At 38.4% G+C, this 23,193-nt stretch overlaps 1 protein-coding gene across 1 annotated transcript in view; it reads right to left on the bottom strand.

Annotated features, from left to right (window-relative positions):
- The window catches only part of LOC117964157 (N-acetyl-beta-glucosaminyl-glycoprotein 4-beta-N-acetylgalactosaminyltransferase 1-like), a 144,879-nt gene that overhangs the window by 68,249 nt on the left and 53,437 nt on the right, over window positions 1–23,193 (bottom strand). The window contains exon 2 of the mRNA XM_059002983.1: window positions 21,691–21,803. Coding sequence (XP_058858966.1) covers window positions 21,691–21,803 — 113 coding nt within the window. The remainder of the gene's footprint in view (window positions 1–21,690; window positions 21,804–23,193) is intronic.

Genomic DNA, 23,193 nt, shown 5'->3' with positions numbered 1-23,193 from the left:
CTTGATTAATGTTTCTTGAGTTAAGCGTACCTGTAGAAGTCAGTGTGATTGAACCATTTGTCAGTGGGTTATTTCTGCATGCAGTGCTTTATAGTTATGAATATATGGCTTATCTAATCATAAGTATTCAGTTCTTTTTGCATAGGAAGAAAAATCCTCCCACGGTATGATTGAACGACCTGTCATATTTCTTACACAAATACACTAACTACACATTTGTTAGAGATGTCCGTTTTGTCCAGCCACTTTTGATTATTATTATTATTTATTTCTTAGCAGACGCCCTTATCCAGGGCGACTTACAATTGTTACAAGATATCACATTATTTTTACATACAAGTACATTATTTTTACATACAATTACCCATTTATACAGCTGGGTTTTTACTGGAGCAATCTAGGTAAAGCAAGGGTACAGCAGCAGCAATCTAGGTAAAGCAAGAGTACAGCAGTAGTGTCCCCCACCTGGGATTGAACCCACAACCCTCCGGTCAAGAGTCCAGAGCCCTAACGACTACTCCACACATGTGTGCTGGGTATTGCGCTGGATACAAAGGGACCCAAGGCCGGTATGAAAAAGAGTTTATGTAGCATGCAGTTACAGATATTCAAATTCAAATTACTGCAGATAAAACAAGACTATATCCTGTAGCTCGGCTGTTTATAATGCACCAGGCACACGCTATAATTGACTAGTGCAGCAAGGCATGCATTATGAAGTGCATGCGGTTGGGATTCCTCCTGTCTACAGGGAGAAAGATTTTGTAATATCTTTAATATCTATCATTTTCTTGGGAAAGGGATTTACATTAAAATACAGTTTACCAGAGACTGTCACAGTTTAGACTACACAACATTCTATTTTAATTCACTGTTTGTTTGTTTAAATTCCCCAAAGGTAGCTGGAGGGTCACAATCGTCCTCCCCCCACTGAAATCTCCCTGGAAATCTTCATATAATATATGTTTACTCACAATCAATAATCAGATAAAGCGAAACACGAATTTACCTGATTGGTATGTTTTCTACTGTAATTAAAAGAGCATTTTGTTAAAAGAACAACTAGTGAGTCTGAACTATCACGTGCCTTTACTAATGTATTTTGCTTTATCTTTAAAATCAGTTTGTATCATTTTTTTAGTCATCACATCCTGGTGACACTTTAAAACTCAGAAGTTTAAACCACACCTGTGGCTTCAAAAGGTCTTTCAAACACATTGTCTTTCTAAGTTCAGCTGGTACACCAGAGTGTAACCATTAACCTGTCCCCCTGCAACACTCTAGTGTCCCTAGTGGATGTAAGAAATACATAAAGAAAAATGACATTGAACAAATATGCTATTTCTTACAACCACTGGGGGCAGGGGGCATATGTTAACCTATAATTAAAACACATGTTACATAAAGCATCTTACTTGAAAAGAAAATAATTCAAAATAGTTTAAATGTCAGGTGAGTCCATCTTGCTTTACATCTAAACTACAGTACTAAGAACTGAGGCAAGAGATGTATTTGTTTAAAAAGTAGGTGACACAGGCTGTACAGATACAGTTGGAAGTTGTAACCTGTTAAACAAATGTTAATAATGCAGAAGACACCCTTATTTGGAGTTGCGTTTCCCCAATAAAAGAGCCTGTGAAGTTAATTTAAAAAACAGCTCTCCAGTGAGGAAAGGGATTGAGGGTTATATATGCAGAGTGGTTCAAGACAGACAGCTGTGCCCAATGGATCAGTCCTGCAATTTAAGCCTGATGTGCACAATCACGGCAACCATCAGATCCCGCTACAAAAGCATTTGCTAGAAATATGACTTATAATAAACCCAGGAAAAGACTGTCATATCCTAGCAACAGCCTTTGATAGAATATGGGGGTGGGATTAGACAGAACCAGAGATAAACCACGTAGAGACAATGTTTTCTGTGTGCCCTACTTGAACAAACATACTTATTTTCTGCTGTCATTAAATTAAGGTTTTCATTCAGTTTGCCAGTCTCTGGCATGTTGGCCATCAATTTATGGAAATGCCACATTTTTAAGACTAGCTATTGAACGTAATGAGTAATTCTAAAACAATTCTGAATCTGACAGGTCACATTTTGCACACAATGATTTGATACCTGTGAAAGTTTCCATGTGCTCTGTGCTCTTATTCTACTGCTTGTTTTCACTGTTCAGGGAAATAAAAACAAAAAACTTACTCCGTCTCCATCCTTTTTGCTCCGCATAAAAGTAGCGCACTGCGTTCAATATTCCTAACTCAGTTGGAATGACTAAATACATTTAAAAACAAAACATTAAAACCACAGTTTTTGTACTTTTCATTTTCAACAATATAAAATATGTGCTAGTGTTGCTAGGCATACAGGAATATTCCTATTATTTCCATATTACAAGTTCTTGGAGAGGTTAGTTGATATAGTAACAGAAGTTAATGTGAAACAGAAAGAGGCAATATTTGTTGCTTGACTTGTGAACTGTACCATTGTGTGAATGATCGATTTACAGATTTCATTTCCTGTTTTAATATCTTGGAAGACTATATGTGAAAAGAAAATTCTCTTAATACGCCGTCATTAACCAAAACAGGAATTGACGAATTTCAGCAACTTTCTAAGAAAGGAAAGCCTCCGTGTCATAAATACAATCAGAATATTTAGCACTGGCATTTACATGTACTGAATCCGAGGACAACCCAAAGCCCCAGTGCTTTATTTGTCAGGAGGTTTTGTCAAATTAAGCTCTTAAACCTGCAAAATTGAGGCGCCATTTATCTAAATGTGAACTTTGCCATCAGCAACTTTCAATGCACAAAATGACAACATTGCTTGATGAACTGGTAGCGAAGATTCAACCACAAGGATCTCATTAAGTTAGGTAAGTTATATAAATACTTTACATTCTACATGTACTTAAACACGTACAAATGAGTTTAAAAATGTTGTTTGAAAAAATGTGTGGCAAGTGGTCCGTGGGAAAAATCCAAACACCAAGGTGGTCCCTACATTGAAAAAGGCTGGGAACCACTGGGCTAGTGGATGACCTGCTCACTAGATGTGTCAAACATATGGACGTATGGATGGAACTGGTTCAAGAACCTGTTGTGATGGAGAGTAAGCTGCATTGCTACAACCTTAGCACCCATGTGGGTATGTTCTTATCTATCAGAAAACCTTGGCGGTTACAATTGCTTCCCTACCCAAGACACAAACAACCAAGGTGCTGTCTTCAACTGCAGGGATGGACATAACACTCCTATTGCATGGCAGTTTCATCCATTCCAGGTTTTAATACATTCTTGATTAGCCACAGTAGGTAACAAGCTCAGGCGTCTCTTGGTAAACTTATCAAACTGCTATGCAATGTGAGTCTTATTCCCTTCCCTGAACCGTCCTCAAGGTGGATTAAACAAAAGAAATTCCCTCTTTAAGCCCCAATGGTTTTCTCCAACAACTTAAAGAAAAAAAAGTTACTTGTTAAAGTTTTAAAAATGGAGGATATTTTTAGGACGCATTTTTTACTGCAACTGTTTTTTGCAGCTGTTCCTGCAGGCTTTAAAAAGCTTGTTGATATAAATGCTTTGTTTTTCTTTCATGGTTACATGGTTGCATCTAAGAGGATCTAAGTTCAGGTACAAAGATTTTTGAAGATAGGTAAGATTAATGAATGTAATTAAGCTGAGAAACTACGTCTTTCAGTGCAAAATAATCAATAACTCACTGGGTTTTAATTAAAAATTCCTGTTTGATCGGCAGTTGCAATTTAGATTTAAAGGAAACATCTCTAGGTGCTACATCCTGATTAAATAACAGTGAATTGATAAAAGAAAACATACTAATTAGAATGTCCAACCTTAGTTGAACCATCAGAATGCATTCAAACTGATAACTGTAAAGGCCCTACTGTGTAAAGTGCAGGGCACATCATGTTATCGGAAGCACTGCATTCAAATTTGCACTCCCGCTCAGGGAAAAAAGTGTCTGGGGTTTGTTCGCCTCAGCAAGTCAACCCCTACTGGTCAGGCTAAACTCGCCAGCGTTGAGTAGTTCAGCATTACCATATTGCAGACAGATGGGTATTCTCAGTAATGAGTTTAAGTCTGACCCCTATACTTCATATAGTATCTAGGCTCTGATATGACTAGCCAATCAGGAACTCTCTTTGGCCTCCCTTTGCTCCTGACCCCTTAAGAACAATAGTTTTAGCAACACAAAATTGCCCCTTCAAGATGACTGCCAAGTTGTATTAAGGTGTACCACTACTCAATGGTCCCTTCAAAATGGCTGCAAAGCTGTCACGTTGGTGTTCCATGCACTCTGGTTCCCTTAAGACGTCTGCATGCTTTTCCTAAGCAGTTATTGTTTTAATTATAATCAACTGCCTACGATATCACCCACACCACACTGTCTCCTTCTAAATTAAGTGCATCGAATATTAAAGATTTTCTCCTTGGGTTTATACTGTATAAAGTACTGTATGAACATTTTGAAAAAGGGAACCTAAAGCACAGTACTAGCACAGGAGCACTTTATTTTTAAAATTTGGAATCGCCAATTATTTTTTCTCATTTTCTCCCCAATTTGAAAAGCCCAATTATTTTTTTTAATTTCAACCCGGCTCACCACTGCCACCCCCGCGCTCACTTGGGAGAGCCATCCACTTCTTTTCACTCTGCAGGCCCACCATGCAGCCACCTCAGAGCTACAGGGTCAGAGGACCACGCAGCTCTGGTCGACTTACAGGCAGGCCCGCAGATACCAGGTCAGTCTACAGGGGTCGCTGGTGCACAGTGAGCCGAGGACACCCTGGCTGACCTAAGCCCTCCCCACTCGGGCGGCACTCAGCCAATTGTGCACCCTTTACTGGATGCACCACTCGGGAGCCCCTGACAGAAGCAGTTTCAGCAGAACAATTAAAATGAATTAAAAATATGTAAGCGTCACTGTCAGTTGGGTTTTATTGGTGCATTAAATGAAGAAAAGGAATTGCTATGGGCAGAGCGACAGACAGAATATCAAAAAGGTAGCCCTCTCCGTTAAATTACTGTTTTAAAAACAGGCTGTGCTCTTATTGAGTTATTTTTTAGCATATTATCTTAATTTCAATCACAATACACTCGAACATACAGAATGCAGAACAGCTGGCAAATGGGCATCTTTACCCCACTCAAGCCCCTTGCATACCAGTGAATGCCATATCAGTCTTGGCTGTCAGCATTGCAGAAACCCATTTGTTATGGTAAGATGAAGTACTCATGTCCCACCAAGTATATACTGTATATACACAGCACACACATGGTTTTATTAGTCACAGCATTCCTTGATTCTTGTTTTGAGTGTTATTCATTTAATGCTGCTTAATCTCAGTTTCCCCTGCTGGATATGACCTGTCTGTTTGTGTGACTTTATGTGTCATGGTTAATTATCTGACATGCATCACAACATTGGAAGCATAAATGTGCTGAAGACACTTAATCCTCATCCATGTTTTTGAAGAGTGGCCAGGGAATTACACAGCCTCTAACCAGCTTTAGTCAGCGCCTGCAGATTGTACTTATTGAGGAGCGACTCACCAAATGGAATGTAAGCCAATGCCACGAGCACACCAGGCACTGTGCTGAGAATCTCGTACTGGAGTCCACTGGGCTTTTCTTATTTGTTGACCATTTTTTTAGTGTTGGGTTGGTGGATGCTGAGGACTGAATTGTTACACTTGGTCTTGGATATGCATAAGAAGGGACCTTAGGAGGTGAGGAAGCTGTTCAGTCTCAATTCTTTGCTTTTCTTTTTGAGACTGCATGCAAAAGTACCTAGCTGCAAATTGTGTGATGGTTTTGTGATGCAGGGCCTTATCACAAAGCATAATGCCTTTTCAAAATGTTTTTATGAATAAAATGAAGTTTAATATTCATGAAGCTGTTGTTAAAGAAGCCATCAACAGTCTAGAATAGTATCATGAATATCAAACAGTATTTTATTCAAAAAACTCACGAGTGCTTAGAGACCTTGGGGTATTACTGGACACAGAGGGCTAAATGGAGATAACCATCCCAGTAAATACACTGTAACCACAGGTCAACTTCATCCCAACTTCACAACAACCTCCACACAACTCTTTTATGCTCTGCTGTAAAAAGCGGATTTCCCAGACATCTTTATTTTCGCTTTGACTCAGGTGAAGCCAATAGGTTTCTTGTGTTACACTGCTTCGGGCAGCTGGCAACTCTAAATGGAACTTTGTAAGCACGTTACAAAATAAGCCATTGGAGAAGGCTTTATTGTGGTTAGTCTTGAATACTTGTGCCCCTGCTGCATACTGCACATAGCACTGCACTTTCAGTAAAGGGACCACTAACCTTTGGCTTCTTCTTGTTTCTCATTTAGGGCAATAAGTGCTATCCTTTTTTTCTGGGGTATTTCTTTTTCACTGTAATTTAAATACATTGATCTGGCTTGCTGCTAGAGCCTTGGGGGACTTCTGTATAGTGCAATCTGTCAGTGTAGCTGAGATATGACATTCCATCAGCTCTCTCTTCACTGCCTGCTCTTATTGCTCCAGTGGCACCACTGCTGCCGTGGCAACCATTGTTTTGTTTTGTTTTTTCTCCAATATTTATATTGCACCATTGTCGTTAGCGATTCTTTGGGATTTTTAAAATTAATTATTAGGCTTTTTGCAGACAGTCAGGATTCTGTGTTTATTATTATTATTATTTATTTCTTAGCAGACGCCCTTATCCAGAGCGACTTACAATTGTTACAAGATATCACATTATTTTTACATACATTAATGATGCAACCACTTCTTTTGGAGTTTTGATATGTTGCGGCATCCTGTGAAATGCTCAAATCACGGTGACCAAAACAAACACATACAATAATTCCCCATGTATCGTGCTGGTGTAAAGCCAGCACGAGTAGCAATTGTTTTCTTTTTCTATCTTACTTTCTCCTCTCTGAACAACCAACCCTGATGAGTGGCTGATCCATTCTTTATATATACGTGACCATCTCCGAATTGGTAATCACTTAAGTAGACATATGTGTGGCAGGGGGCGTCAAGTACCACAGACAACAGGAAGGGGGTGAAGTCCAAAAAGCTTGAGAACCACTGGATTAGAGCGATAGTAGGAGATTTGAAATGAAGTAGGCCTACATCATTGAGATACAGGTGGATAGAGTTAACTGATGAAGAAGAAAAAAACATATGGATGGGTCAACAGACAGACAAATCAACACAAAACTCTTGTTGTACCTCAAATGATCAATTAATTTCTTGTGAAAATGACATCATCTAAATGTAATATATACATTTCTTTGGCACAGCTTTATTTGGACACCTCTGGAGAAGTAAAAATATCCTGAATAAGCGGCTGTCCCAATTAAACGAGAGGCATTTGAGACGACCTTAGTCAGTTTTTGTTTCTAAATGAAAAGAAAAAGAATGAAATCCCATCATATTATGATTAAATGCTAAATACATCATTTAAAATACGAGTCAATTGTTTTTGCTTTTTTTATTCCTAACAAAATTGCTGTTTTTTATTTCTATATGAAATGAAAAAGAATGAAATCACATCTTATTACAAGGTGAGGCACCTGCGATGTTGACATGGCAACTTTCTTTGCAATAGCAGCCTGAGATACTACAGGAGACTCCTTCAAGAGTTCAAGGCAGAATAAATAAACACTGAGGCCCAGATTTCTAAAAGGATTGCGCATGTTTTACGACTGTAAAACGGGCGCTGAGGGTTCTGAATTCTAGGATAGGATTTCTAAAACACACACAATGGCATAAACACGCAATTAAAACGTGATTTGCGGGTGCAATGCCTGTGCGCTTTAGCCCTTGATGCATATGTAATTCTGTATATGCATGTGTAATTTTGGGGCGTTTCTGAATGAAACCGCTAAAATTGGGAGGGGATTTTGCAAATGAGGTCTATTAAATATTCTGTCTAATTTATTAAAGCTGCCGGTAATTGCGGGCCTCGTATTTGCTTGATTATTTTAAGAACTCTGAAAAGCAGGTGTTAATTTACCGCAGTCAGACTGTAGGCTATATAAAAGGCAAGGTGATGTGGGAGACTTGTCTGCAGCAAGACATCGTTTTCAAGGAAAAAAGAAACATTTAATAACATTTTGCAAAGAGCTCATTTTTTAACCCTTCTGATCAAGTCAGTTTGTAAATTACAGTTTATAATACCGGTACCGTATTGTTTTACAAACTCCAATGTTCAATACGTTTCATAGCTTACATGACAAAACAGAAAGTCTGCAAATAGAGAATATAGAATCCATGTAAAAAGGGTTCTTAGAAGCACCTAAAAAGGTCTCCCCACAGAGGCAAAGCAAGGTTCTAACGAGAGCCTGTACTTCTTAGAGTGTAGGCATTATTAAAAGAATGGTGGAGGGGATTAAGAAAAGATGGAATGATATTCCGAGGTGCACGAAAGAAAAAGTCTCATATACAATGAGGGCTCATCCTCCACCGTTATTTTAGTAATGCCTACAGAATGTATTTTTTGTAATATGGCATTCTGGTATTTAACAATACTGGTTCAGGACAGATGACGCAGTTAGTTTGTAGCTAGACCAAGTACAGTTTTTCGACCATATATACCATACAGATATGCTTTAAAATCATACATAGAGTAAGAAATACAGACAAACATAAGAAATAGGAGTTGTAACTGCATAAGACTTTAAGAAGATATAAGTCGTAGTTAAACTGAAGACTGTTTGTATGTAGCTGTATTGTTGCTGGACATATTGCTGTACAACAATGGAGGGATTATCCACCTGTTTGACTGCCATGGATGTAAGTAAATAAAAATTATTGTTTCTGAAGTTTGAAAAGTCTATATGTGTTGAGAATAAAAAATAAAAGAAGAAAGGAAAGAGAAGTCGCTGGCTTCTAATTTTCGAGTCCAGATAAGTATAGCTTATTGAAGATAAAAGCTCTGAGTTGCAAAGTTACAACCAGACATCTTAAAGGTTACATGGTGACAACAGTTTGCAGGTATCCTCCCTCCAAGCACGGAATAGAGAAATACAAAGAACATTTCAGTATTTTCAGTTTAAATGCAGTCTCTCAATGACATCATGATTTTTCTTTAAACCAATCAGAAAGACACAAATCTCTTATCACCTTCTTTGAAATCTCTACTGTGGGAACAAAATGTTGGTCAGAAGTGTTATTTCTCTGTAACACCTAGAGCAGGACACAAGTGTTGTAAAGAACCCATAAAACCTGTTTCTAGAGTTAAGCTTCTATCCTGCAATTCTGGAGGATGTGGAGATCAAAGGTACTTTACCAGCAGGACATCTCCCCATTTGTCCTCCTTTCCCACAGTCAACCAGAAATTATCCCAATACCGAATTCATTCTGTGGATTAAATTCTAAAACCTTTTCTAATTCTTAATCTGTTAATTTATCTCTAAATAAAATGTTCCAACAATATGCCTGGAATTATTCTATATGAAATAAGAAGTTGAACTAATATGCTAAGTAACTGGATGATGCTTCGTAATGTATAAGCAACCTAGACTACAAACTCTGAAGTGGTACATTTGTTTATTAAGAAGCCATTGCACATTCCATATTTTATTCCTTTGTCCTGGTGATGTATTTCGAGCTTGTAACACACCTTCATGTGTTACAAGTACTGCTTGTACCAAAATCTCCACTTCCATATTGGTAAATTTCAGTTTTCACTTCTGAGTATCCTCATCACCATGGCTAGTATCAGGCTGAGGTCTTTGTGGGCCATTCATTTTCTTTTGGAATGTGTAGCCTACACACGCAGGGTTGACCCAAACCCGCTATTTATTGTGAGAGGTGTGTAATTTTCCACCGCTAATTGTGGTGAGGGGTATTTAAATTGGTTGATTGCAGAATCGCCTGCTTTACCTTATTGGTCTTATAAAGTAGGTTGTTATTTTGACGATGAGTGCAGCCGTACTGAACACGCACATTACATGTTTTTTTGCGGTCGGTTTTTCCTTTATATATTTGGGCCTGAATATTTTTAATAGATATAACACCCGCTACAACCACTGTTTTGATGCAGCATCCAGAAACCCTTATTTAGAACAAAAATAAATAAATAAAACCAGCAACAAAGAAAACACGTATTCTCATGTCATCAACTGGGAATACCTCAGAACCACAGCGCTGTTTGACTGTGGTTGGGTTTTAGTTTCCTCATGTTCCGTCTTGGTCCAGTCTGAAGGGGATTGTGTCCTCTATAAAGGAGATCCTATCATGTTCTTCTTCACAGCAATGAAAAAAGGGAAATATCCGGACATCTTCACAGGCCTGCTTTATTTATGGGGACCTGCTGCTGGTTCCGGCCTTCTGAAGAAACTGAGTTCTACTTTTATCAAAGAGTTCTCAACACCAAGGGGAATGAAAACTAATGTACAAGCAACAAAAAAACAACCAAAACTCAGATGCAGAAACTACTGTGTAATGAGGACAGTAAAGTAGTAAAGTTGTTTTAGCTTATAGAAAACTGTGTAAAAAACCATTGACAAAGGCCGCACGCTTAGCTGTTGGCTGATCCCTACCTGGTCCTCAGATTTCCCTGCATGCCTGGCGGGAGCAGATGTACTGTATAATGAGGACAGCAAAGTTATTTTAGCTTGCAGGCCAGTTCTTGTGTTTAGCAAAATAGGACTTAAAGATAAAGTGCCTCAGGAATTACATATTATATAATACATCATAAATGAATACCTTTGTGTTCTTGTTGAAATCTTACTAAAGATGTGAAGCATATGGTGGTAGACACATCTTGTTTACCTTTTCAGTGCTCTTTTTTAGTCTCTATACTATGAAATAAGTTTGTTTGAGGGGGAATCTAAACATATCTGTAGTGCCATACGTGGTTTGGAATCCTGCTACAATTCATCGCTTTATTGATATGTACGCTGCTGCACTGTTGTGTCATTTTGTGTTATTCATGGTCCTACAAATTGAGATAACTTAAGCGTAGCTCATTTAAAAGATGATGGTTTAGAATCCTGATTTAGAATCCACTCCCTTGTCCACACAATTCTGTTTCTGTGCTTTCCCCTTCTTTTACAAAGTGTTAGTGCAAATATAAGTGTCGCACCACTCAGTGAAATAAGGCTTTCCTCCATTTTTGGAGCGGCAGCAGGAATGATCATGTGCTGCTTAAAAAAGTTTCCTGACCATGTTTCCTGACAACTGTTGAAGAAACATGTTTCCACGTATATGCTGGGCTTTACTCTATGGAGAACAGCAATCCACACAAACCCAAGCAGCTGTTTCTTTACTTGTTTTACTTGGAATGGTAAATTAGCCCAATCAACCCCAATAACCTCACCTGGGGAGAGCTCAAGCTGAATAATCAGTCCATGCAGCTCTTGTGGGCAGCTTGTTAGGGTTAGCTACCCTGAAGAAACCCTAACAGAACCATTATCAGGGCACGGTGTTACCAGCAACAGCAATACAAAGGATTGGCAGTTGTGATACTGTAGCTAGCTGGTATTGATTCTGGTACCATGGAACTACAATAGAATACTAGAGTGTGATATCAATTGTATATGATCATTTGAAAATGTTACTCATTCTAACAACGGCAGCCACATATCATCGTACTTGCCATTGTGTCACCATTGCAGCTTAGTAGCAGTAATGTGCCATTGAAAATCATTTAGTAATTGAGCACCTGTCAAAGACCAGGGGAGCAGACAGTTGTGATCTGCAGATTCTGCACTAATTACCGTTCAATAAAAGTTCCAGTTCTCCCCAACAGCATGTGAAGAAGTCTGTTTGGTTAACGGTCTGGAAGCTCAAAGGACTGTCTTGTGCTAGTATGTACTATTCCCACTGGCTTAGCTTGTGTAAAGTGCAAATCTGTTTAAACTTCTTCAGTCAACAAATACAAATGTATGAAATATTGTAAAATATGCCCAGACCAGTTTCAATTCCTACTTGGAACCTGATTTTTTTTTATACACCCCTGGGATGGAAATTTACCAAAGCATAAATTTCTTATTTTTAAATCTCTGATATGAAAAATGAATAGCACACTAAAGCTGAGGGATATTTGATTGTGACATGCCTGGGTCCCAGGGAGGGAGACTCTGCAAGCAGAACGACCCAGTGCAGAGAGGTAGAGCTTGGTGCCCTGTAAAAGTGGCACTCTGTGCAAATACGTGCAGGAATAGTAGAACTATCAGGGAATCATAAAGTGCAATGATAGTGTGGTGGTGCAGGGAAATGTAAACAAGTTAAGGAATTATCACAGGATACTGGAATGGCAAAGCCAGCAAATAGAATTTGTAGAGCACAGCACTTCAGCACTACTAAACACACAGCCAAATTCAAGAGCCAGCTACTGCAATATGCAATAAAAAAAATATTAACGGAACAAATCTAGCAAGCAATTGTTTGTTGCTAGTTTTAACCATTACACTTGTTGTATTTCTTTGCATCTGTAAATTGCACAGATGAGGTATTGTTATTTATTTAACCAGGACTCTTTGAGATATACAGGTTTACCTTTTTCTTGTAGCCAGTTTTATATGATGTTCACAGCCAATTTGGAAGCTTTTATTGTGGTTTTTTCGTTTTGTTCAAGTTCGAGTTGATTTAGTTCTGTTTCTGTTATTCCACTGTGCCGTTTCTGTTTTAAAGTAATGTTAATTACTGGTACCGGTACTTTGTCGGATTCGGGAAATTGATCTTCATACCATTTATTAAAAGTTTTTCCATTAAATAATTTGATTGTGGGTCTGTCATTTTTTTTTTTTTTAATTAATGATAATTTACAGATATTAAATGTTATAGAATAATGGCGTATGAATTTAAATTCAAAGCTTTTGGTGATGTGTCTGCGTTGAAAGGTAGTGTGGGATTCACGTATGGCTGATAGAATGCACAACCTTAGTACAGAACCATTGTACAGTCATTGAAGGTCCTTTGGTTAAAGAAGAATTAACTTCAACATTTCTGTGTAGCTATAAGATGTGTTCAATTGTGTGTCAATAACATATAACTGTACCTCCTTCTGCAATCTGGCATTGACAGTCTAACATTTATTATTCTTCCCCTGCTGTTGCTCACGTTCAATCTAATGCATTACCCTAGACGCTTTCTGCAATGCTGGTGTTGTTTTATTTCACGCTGTATTGTGTTAATTTGAAATCTTTAAAACCATGACTGTCTAAGAAGAGGGTTTCTGATTTGTAAAGGAATGGCTTGAACACATCTCCCAATTTAGTGTACATATGCAAGGTTTTGTTCCGAGACGCTGTTAATCCCAACAGCTGTGTCCTGGTGTATCTAAATTCAAGGTTTTAGCCAGTGGTTGCCAGGGGGGACTCTGCTTAATCTGATTACATAAAAAATGCATTTATCCTCAATGGCACATGGAACTGAAACAAGGGGAATAAAATGACTGAGTTTCAACCTTATCAGAGAACTATTAGCTTTTGTTTGTTTTTGGATCAAATCCCACTTACTATCAACATTTTGTAATAATTTTCCTGTGCTAAACTCCATTATATTTCCCTCGGGTTTAGACCTAACTGGTAAATATTCATATTTCTAGTACCAAAATACTATACACCAGGGGTGGCCAAAGTTGGCCTTTCCAGCCCTGCTCTAAATTGTTTAATTGAACCAATTAAACCTCCATCCAGACCCTGAAGTAGTTCATTATATAATTTTACCTGTGAAGCCTGGAGTGGAATGGCCCCCGGGCCATGCCTGGACACCCCTGGCATGTACTGAAGTACTATACCATATTCAAATTGTTAATTTTTCTAGAAGTTTATAGCAAAGCTCAATTTCAGTTAATTACAGTAACTTAATGTTTCTAATCTTGTGGTCTTCTGAAAAACGGTAATTACTCAAGCATTAAGCATCTTAACAACTGGTAGCACATTACAGTGTTGGTGGTGTACTTATGAAATAAATCCCAGTTGAGATCAAGTTTTATTGTGGCACATGAGTCGATCTCAAGAGCACTTAACTGTATCTAAACAATCAATCTGATATGCACTATCCTCTGTCGAGTATTGTGACTAATGAATACATTGAGAAGGACTGGGATGGGGCATTGTTGCCTGTTTACCTGTACTGAGACCCCTTGCTTGCTACATATCTTGGCAGATAATCACCCCATCTCGCAGAAAAAAAGGCTGACGATTTTAATGTGCAATGAATCCGTCTCATTTACAACCAGTGCAGAATGACTGTTCTTCATTTAAAAAAAAAAAGATTTTGTTATAGAGACTGCAAAGAGTGGTATGAGAACCCTGCTGTCCCGTCCTCCATTGGCGGGTTCAGAGAATCCTGGTCAGAATGTGATAGAAAGAAAGCTTGCAGTATGAGACAAGCAGAAATATCAGGAGTGTTCACTTATACATCTATTCACATACAAAACCAGTGTTTACAGGAGTCTCCACCTCGCATTCATGGGACATTTGATGCTAATGACTAAAACGGTTGTATAAAAGGTTGTTGATTGGTTTTATTCAGGAGTAATATTTTCTAAATTACAAGTGCTGCCTTTCATTTATTGTATTTACAGCTGGAGCACTTTCCCAATGGTTTTCGGGGCCAGCTGCACCTGCTAGTCAGGGTTACTCCTTCATGAACTCAAACACAATTATTGTTCTGTGCACTGAAATTAACTGGCACCAAGGTAAGGTACCCCAGATGAAAAATAAATGTAGCTGATATAAATATATATTGCGGTACTGTTCAGCTACAACGTAGTTGCAATGCATTTAGAACCTGGCGTATACACTATGCTCCAACATAGGACAGGATTTGAGAAACATAGCTTTGTAGCAATGCGCCTTGGTGCATAAGCTCCCACAAGTATTACAAGTTTTACATATATCATATCTAGAGAAATGCTTATTCAGTTGAAATGAAACTTGCCGATAGTTTCATAAACAGGGAAGCTTGCAGTTGTACAACAGTAGTGTAATGCAACCCTGAACTTAGGGCGCCATTACATTGGATTTATATCTAAAGAAGCATCCAATTGTAATAATCAGCTATTGAGCGTTTCAGAATCTTCGCGCATGTCCCACTTAGGTCTCTACATGTACAGAAAGTGGATGTAGGTCATAGTCAGCTTTTTCATGGCAGTGAAAGCTCTAATTTTGCATTTACAGCCGTGGTGGGTGATGTATGTTATTAACAAACACGTTTTATTACAATAACCAGGCATGCATATTAGGAAAAAAGACACATCAGTGAAATATTATTATATCTGGGAAGGAAACTGTTCATTTTATTAAAGTCACATTATCGTTTTATTCCCTGCACTTTATATTTACAGTGTGTAATCTTAAATCCTTTAAATGCTTAAATATGTACACATTTTACCGTTGAGGCAATTCAACATGAAACAAGCTTCCAAAATGGATTTTTTCTGTTGACCTGAGGGCTCGTCACTGAATGACTGGCTGCGAGTTATTCTTGCTGTAAACTCCGATTTTCTTGCCCTTCATTGTTCTCTGCTACACTGTTCTCCTGTGGCACGCATACACTACAGACGCACATTATCGTTGTGAAAAGTTAGCTAACCATATCGCATTAAAAATCAATACAGCTCTCCAATTTAACGTTCCCAGAAAAACTGAGACTGAATATGGTTAGATTAAGCAGCTTGTCCTCTTTTCAGGTAGGCTAGATTTGTATCACCCAGTCTTTCTGCAGTTTTAGTTTTTTATTGTCAATATTACAGTGTATGTATGGAGCTGGTAAGAACTAAAAGGTGACATTCGGAATGAGTTTGTCTAATCCCCTTAAATCCAAGGGAGAATTCACAATGAAATTCTGTACAGTACTTTATTACAGCTTGCAGGACTAGCGGTGTATTATGGTGAGGTCTCAAACTGGGACTGAGAGTATGCAATCTCAATTGCATATATGAATTAGAAAATAGTGCCAGGGCGGGTGATGTGTGCATGCAAAGTAAAAGCAGTGTAACTCATGCCCCCCCCCCATATTTTGACATACCAATTGACGTACCAATGGTGTCACAGCAGTATGATGAACCAATACACATTGGAAATCCACTGCAGTACCACGGCATACCAATAGCAAACAGTGTGCTACTGTATTAGTGCCACAGTCCAACATTAACTGACTCCAAATCCATTGTGTTGACATTGCTGGCAATCATTAGCTATGTGTGATTGTGTGAGAATAGAAAGCTTGACAAATAGAAACAGCTTGAGAAGCTGGATTTGAACCTTGAGTACCTCAAAATACTGCACCACGCAATCCCACCACTGGGAGACTGGGTTATGGAGGCAATAAATACACCTATTAACATTGGTGGTAACATGACTGGCGGTCAAGGCTGGTCAGCGGCAGAAATAGCAACCAAGACACAGAAACTGCACTTTCATTATTTACAAAACACACAGGAAAAAAATAACAGTTTGAACAAAAACACTACACACACACAGAACTCTTCAAATAAACAAAACTGCATTCAAGCACAGCTATTACGGTACCTTTCACACTCTTTTCACTTTTTCACTCCTTCTCAGCTCCACACTCTCCTACACAACCCACACCAATCCTTTGTTCCTTGTATAGGGTGTGACCAGGGGTAATTGACAATCAATCATTCAATTACCACCTGGCCACATTCCACACTTTTCCAATCACACCTCAATCCCTCAATTAAACAGTTAAACAATTTCATCACCACACACCCAAACACATGTGTACCCTCTTTGCAACGCTTCAGAAGAGGAATCTATGTTACACAGGGAAATTAATAATGCACCCAGGTGGCTGCTTAAAATCAATGAGAGGTGTCAGTCGGTGAGGAATTTTTCAGGGTGGCCCATGGAGTCAAGAGTGTGACAGACAAGGACTGAGGAATGACAGGGCCAGCCATCTCCTCCACCCAGCCAGACTGCCAGGTGCGGGAGATCCCTAAACTGACACAGCCAGAGGAAAAACCTCCCACGCTAACGAAGCACAGTCTAAACCTAGTCGTAATGAGAAGAAAACTGGGAATACTGATCTGATCCCAGAAAAATAGCATGTTTTTTAATGCAAAAAAATCAGGATATAATTAAATGTTGATGGAAAAAGAAAATTAAAAAGTCTTACATGAAACTATTGGGGCCCCCGGGAACCAGGCAAAAGCACAAGTTCGACATGAAACGAGCGAGGCACAGTCACAAAAAGATGCTGTTTTCACATCAATTATTAACTGGAGAGAATTCAACCTGTTGCCAGGTTGCCAAATCTCCTGTTATCTTGGTGTGCTTTTAAAAACATTCTGACACTTCACAATGAAGCCCTGATGAAAAGTAAGATTCTTGTGGTCATTTCCACTTGGAGGCCCCTTCAGCCCCTCCCCTCCAAACTTTGGTTTTGATGTGTTTCAATAAAGTGACAATTTTAGGAATGAAATCAACGGCGTTCATTTAAAGCTGTAGATCCCCTTGCACTTTCTACAAGGTATATCAAATTTTCAGTTTTAACCAATAAAAAACGATAAAACAAACAAAAAAAAAATGTAATTGGTGTATATCCAATAAACACCGGAAAATACTGGAAACGGTTACTCAATTCACGCTGATTTCACCCCTTTCCCAGTGGAAAAAAAATAAAAATATATATACTGTATATATATACTTTCCCAGTGCAGTTGGACATTGTTGTCCCTCCTTCCTGACTTGTATCTCGCATTGATTTGTTCTGAATACTTTAAACCCAACTACTGAGTGGTAGCAAATTCCTACATTTCTATTGGAGGATTGTACACGCTTGCAAGATTTAAAACAAGATTACAATTTAACACAGAGCATTGTTCTTGCTCGCAAGACCTAAAGCTATATTACAGTATGATAGGGTTGATTTACATGTTCATGGAATTTAGAACAGTAGAACATCGATATGTTCCTGCTGCTATTTTAATGATACAAAGAGCGATGGATCTAGATACCAACTCCTTTGACTGCATTAATCCTTCTGGGGTGATTTGTTCACCGTCTTATTGAATTAGCTTCAAATGCCATTTCCATAGCATTTTATATTCCCTTTACTTTCTGGAGTTTGCGATCATTCTGAGTGGTTATGGGTTCTGTTGTTCTAATACTGAATTATTATCCTTTTTTTCTCTCAGTCTGTCTTCACCAGGCTTTGTTAGCATACTGGACTCAAATGTGAACAGGCCCAATGTATATTTCCCAGTCATTTGACGCTAGCTCTTCGGATGGTTTAGCGTCTGTAAAGCATTCACAAGGCTGAAGAGATGATACTTACAACCACAAACCAATCTGAGGTTAACAACACGGCCCGATTGCTTTCGTTTTATGAGGTGCTCTGCGCCCGCTGACACGATTAAGGCAACTTTACTGTGGATCAGCTTTGTTTGCTCTCCTAAATCATGGGAGGGGAGGAATTTTAGGCCGACCGCATGATGGTAGTTCTGGTGTTTTATAGGATTATTATGTCCTCAAATTTCTGTTCTGGGATCCTCTCAAACCTGCATTGCCACTATATTTCAGCAGAAACAGTACAGGCAATCTGACTTGTAGGTTCTAGTTATAACCATTAAGTCGGTCCTGATTTAAGAGTATAAGAGTATCAAATAAAATACAGTAGCTAAAGCCGTCCAATAGCCCTGAGATGTTTACGAGTCTTCTGAAAGTCTCCAGAACCCACAATTGCTTTAAATCCAACATGCTATCTTATGTGGCCATTACCACCTGATAACATTCCTCTTTTTGATTGCGCCTACTCCATCGAAACGTGTTTATATAGGTTTTTTTTTCCAGGATAATTTTTCCACTGTTGCCAAATTAAATTAATGACAAGAAATATGTATTGGTTTACAGATGTCGATAATGCAATTTGAATTTTTTGATAAATGATTGCTTCTTGAAAAAAATGTACATACTAAAAGGAATCCAGGAATGACAGCAAAAAGAATGTATTACTGGAGCCGAAACATGATTCATATTCAGCATTTCATTTGCTGAGGAGAAGTGTAGTTGTAGATTGCTCCAAGGTAGCAGATTGTAACAGTAATTTAAAATAATTTATGTTGGCATACTGTTGCAATAACATTTATGGTGTTACAAATTATAATCACAATACAACTATATATTTGTTTTTTGGGTAAAATATTCTGAGGCACTTTATATTCAGCTAAATCAATAAAACCATTGTCTGCCTAAACTGTAACCTGAAAGCTAAACCATTCTGATGTGTCTGCAAACCTCAGGTTATATTCTTATTCATTTTAGAACTGTAATTGTTTTCTTTTGAGAAGAAAATTGTGCTAATGACCATGAGGAGTAATTAGCACTGAGATTATATTCCATTGTGTTGACTGGTAATGCTGTGGTATGCACATGGTTCAGTGGGGTTTATTCAGGGTAATAAACTAGGATTCTAATATCAATATTTTTCAGTAGGTTTGTCTATTTCATAACCTGGTCTTGGATTAAATCACTACAATACATATGCCAGCAGGCTTGGTTTTAATCCAGGCCCCCGACCTCATACATGCATCTGATAGAACATGTGGATTGGCTGATTTCCTATACTGCTATATTATTGTGCTTATTTCTGGTGGTAACGCACAGATCTAGTGGAACTTCTGAAACATTCAAAACAGCGACACAGGAGTGATTTTGCTGTGCTGCTGTGAAGTGTGAATTACGCCTCAAGAGTGTGGCCGGCTGAACAGTTTTATAGGTTTTCTATTTTTTAGTACACCATTAGCAGGCTCTGTGGATTAGGTCTGCACGGTATCACAGGGTTTATAAAGTTATTTTAGTTTTTTCGATGATATTGTGAATTTGGTTTCAAGAGTTAGAGATAATAAAACTCCTTCTGACCTACAGCATAAAGTGGGCAAGAGGGTATCGTTACCTGTAGTACAGGAAGTGGTGGTATATTGTTGAGACAGGAAGAATTGTCATCACCAGTCAGCACTAAATCAGGAAAATTAAAAGATCAACTGCAAAACAATGGGAATGGTGTTATGCTAATGAAGCTCAAGGCCTTAGTTTTTTACAACCTTTAATTAATTAGGTAGCCCAGTGTTACGTTTGATCCGTATGATAGTACAGTATGTGTTTTGTTGAAACAGCTGATCTAATGACCACCCCATTCCTAGTAACCACTCATCCAAATCATACAAGCTTGTGGTCCATTAATAACCCATGAAGTCCAATCAATTCCAGCTGTGGTAATAAGGCCTGCTTACTATTGCTAATGGATTTGCCTTTTATTACGATTACAAATCATTTAACAGCCATCCCGTTTTTTTTTTCCCCTAGCAGTGAGTACAGCACTTAAAGCTGCCCTGCACTGCTTCTTCCTAATTAGGCTACCCCTGCGTCTCCCGCTAAATGTCAATGTGATTCAGATGAATTCTGGCCTCCTGAATGGTAATAGAAGAGCTCAGTGAATCTTACTAATTGGAGGTTGGAGGAGCCCCTAGTCAGGACACAAGGGTGCTATTCAAATGACTGCACCATACATCAGTACAAATGGTTCCTTTCTCCAGCCCTGCTGGCATATGGGCTTGGCATTATTATACAAGCTAAGTCCCAATAGCCTTTCTCCTGCTGCCAGTCCACAATCTTACTGTGCCTAGCCATCAGACAGCTCAGGGACAGAGTACATGACTTCTATCCAACACGGGTTCCTTCAGTTCTGTCAGCTTCACCTAATGCAAGTCTCCTGTCTTAACTTAAGAGTCAGGAATGCCATGTTAGTAACATACACCCCTCGCCACGGCTGTAAATACAAAATTCAAGCTATTAGTATCATGGAAAAAGTACATCAGTATCATCTGCTGTATCACATACATGGACACATTCTTCCAAATATGCCCAGTTTATGATATTCTCAATAACATATGCATCCCCAGTAGGTTTAGTCAGTCACATAAGGAACAGAACTTTTACACAGACAAGTTTGCTACACATGGTCTAAGTTTTATCCAGTCCCTGTTTTTACAGAGGTACTCATACCCATCAATCTTTGCAATGCAAAATTTTCCAATTCAGTTTGCAGCATGGTATATATATATATATATATATTAATTCAGGTGTTGTAGGTATAAACGCATAATTATGCACAAAATGAAAGAAAACAGTTTATGACAATTTGTTTTCAAAGTTGTTGAAATATCATTTTTGACAATTTTCGCTTCATATCCACAATTATTTTACACACGAGATACATTTGATCAATCTCCAAAACCTGCATCCTCCACAATTAAGTCTTTTTTATGGGTTTCCAATGGAAAGAGGATTGCTACTGTATGTGGCAGCACACTGGATACACAGGTTTAGCTACAGTTCATACAGTACATAAACTAAAATTAGTTATGAAAGCATTGAGTGTTTGCTGTAATTTAAAGGGTATTTTATGCACCTCTAAGCTTGACACTTAAAAAACAAAACTAATCCCCAAATCCCAGAGTGTGAATACAAGTACTGTGCAATGGTGCTTATTTTCTGGAAGTAGTGTAGATAAGGTCAACCTAAATAGAAAATAGTGACGTTGGAACGAACAGAAGGCTTTCATTTTCACACCAAGGTGTGTGTAACTAAAATGGTACCAGCATTGCTGATGTTGTTTTAAAGAGATCATAATCAGCTTGTGAATAGGGAATCCTTTCTAATTCCTTTCTATCTCTTTTCCTTACCCCATGCTCGTCCTCTCTGCTTTCACGCGAGTCGCCAGGCTTCCTGTGATTGGACGTTGCGCGAGAGTCTCTGTTCCGACCACCATCAGTCCCTTCGTTCGGCTTCTCGCCATCTAAAGATCAAACACACAACATGATTAGCAGTGGCCTGTTTACCGTTCAAAAGCAAATGGCTTATGTCAAAAATGTAAAACAGAGAGTGACTTTGCATTTTAAAAGTACCCAAGCAATCTACATCCGTGTTAATATTTTACACGCCAGTATCTCTCATTGAGGAGATCAGTGTCTTTCTACTATTCCCTGAACATGACAATAGCTTCTCTAGGGCTGTGTAGCTGTGGTTCAGTACTGCATTAAAATAAAATAAAGAATTGCTTATGTCAAGATCAGAAGATACAAAATTCTTAGGATCTCTACTTTTTGTGTCGGCATCTTATTACTTATCTGTGGATCGCTTTTCCATTTGTTTTTATAATTTGTCGCTGGAAATAGATATTTTTCCCCATCGCTTATGGCAGCTCATCAAGCTTTCGAAACAGTCAGATCTAGCGACAAAGCGTTGACACAGTATTACCTACTGTGAAGCAAACAGACGCAGAAATAACATCTGGTGCTGGCAATCTGACTAAGAGTATGGATTAGACTTTACTTCAGACAGACACAGATGAACAATACAATACAAATGTATTTTTATATAGCTCCCTTCACTTCATGGCATCCCAGAGTGTGTGAAAGACACTATATAAAAATAAACAAGAGAAATCATATGAACAACACACTTCAGCTACAACCAAGTACATAAAATCACATTATAAAAGTATGTTTTCAATTTAGAGTAAAAATGTCACTGCATTGGGAATTTTAACACTGTACATGCAGACCAATATGGAGGGATGCCGTATTGTATTGCACATGTGTGGACCCTTATGCACTGTAAATTATTTTTTACGAATCTTCTACAAACTTTAATCATACACTTCCAGCCTCCTGAAGACCTCAGATTGCATTTGGTTATTATTATTATTATTATTATTTATTTCTTAGCAGACAGACAGTTATTATCTCCTAAACTGCTGATTTTGCACTCATTTTATCTGCTACGTTAATGAATTTCATGATTATGAATCAATCGCTGCCATCGGTAAGCTCCTTCCTAAGCACAGTGAATGAAGACATGGCGAGCATGTGTAAAATCTAATATTTGTCTTTAGCCTCTTGTTAACAAAGTTGCCCCTCTACGCTTATCACCAACGTCTTCTAATGCAGTCGAATACAGGTGCAGGAAGCTTAACAGACCTTGAATATTAGCACATGTAATGCACTCGCTCACACACTGTGTCTTCAAAAAATGCAGAAATCCATTTATTATATCTTTCCTCACATGGCAAAGCAAATACGAGACGTATTAGTGTGGCAGCAAGAGGCGCGTTCTTTAACCCTGCAGTATGTATTCCACAACGGCGTTTAGCAACCAATTACAATTCAGTACAGTTCAGACAGCTA

This window comes from Acipenser ruthenus, chromosome 28, assembly GCF_902713425.1.
Source record: "Acipenser ruthenus chromosome 28, fAciRut3.2 maternal haplotype, whole genome shotgun sequence".
In the NCBI taxonomy this organism is placed as follows: domain Eukaryota; kingdom Metazoa; phylum Chordata; class Actinopteri; order Acipenseriformes; family Acipenseridae; genus Acipenser; species Acipenser ruthenus.
Note: the sequence above shows the minus strand (reverse complement) of the source record. Positions and strands in the feature narration are given on the sequence as shown.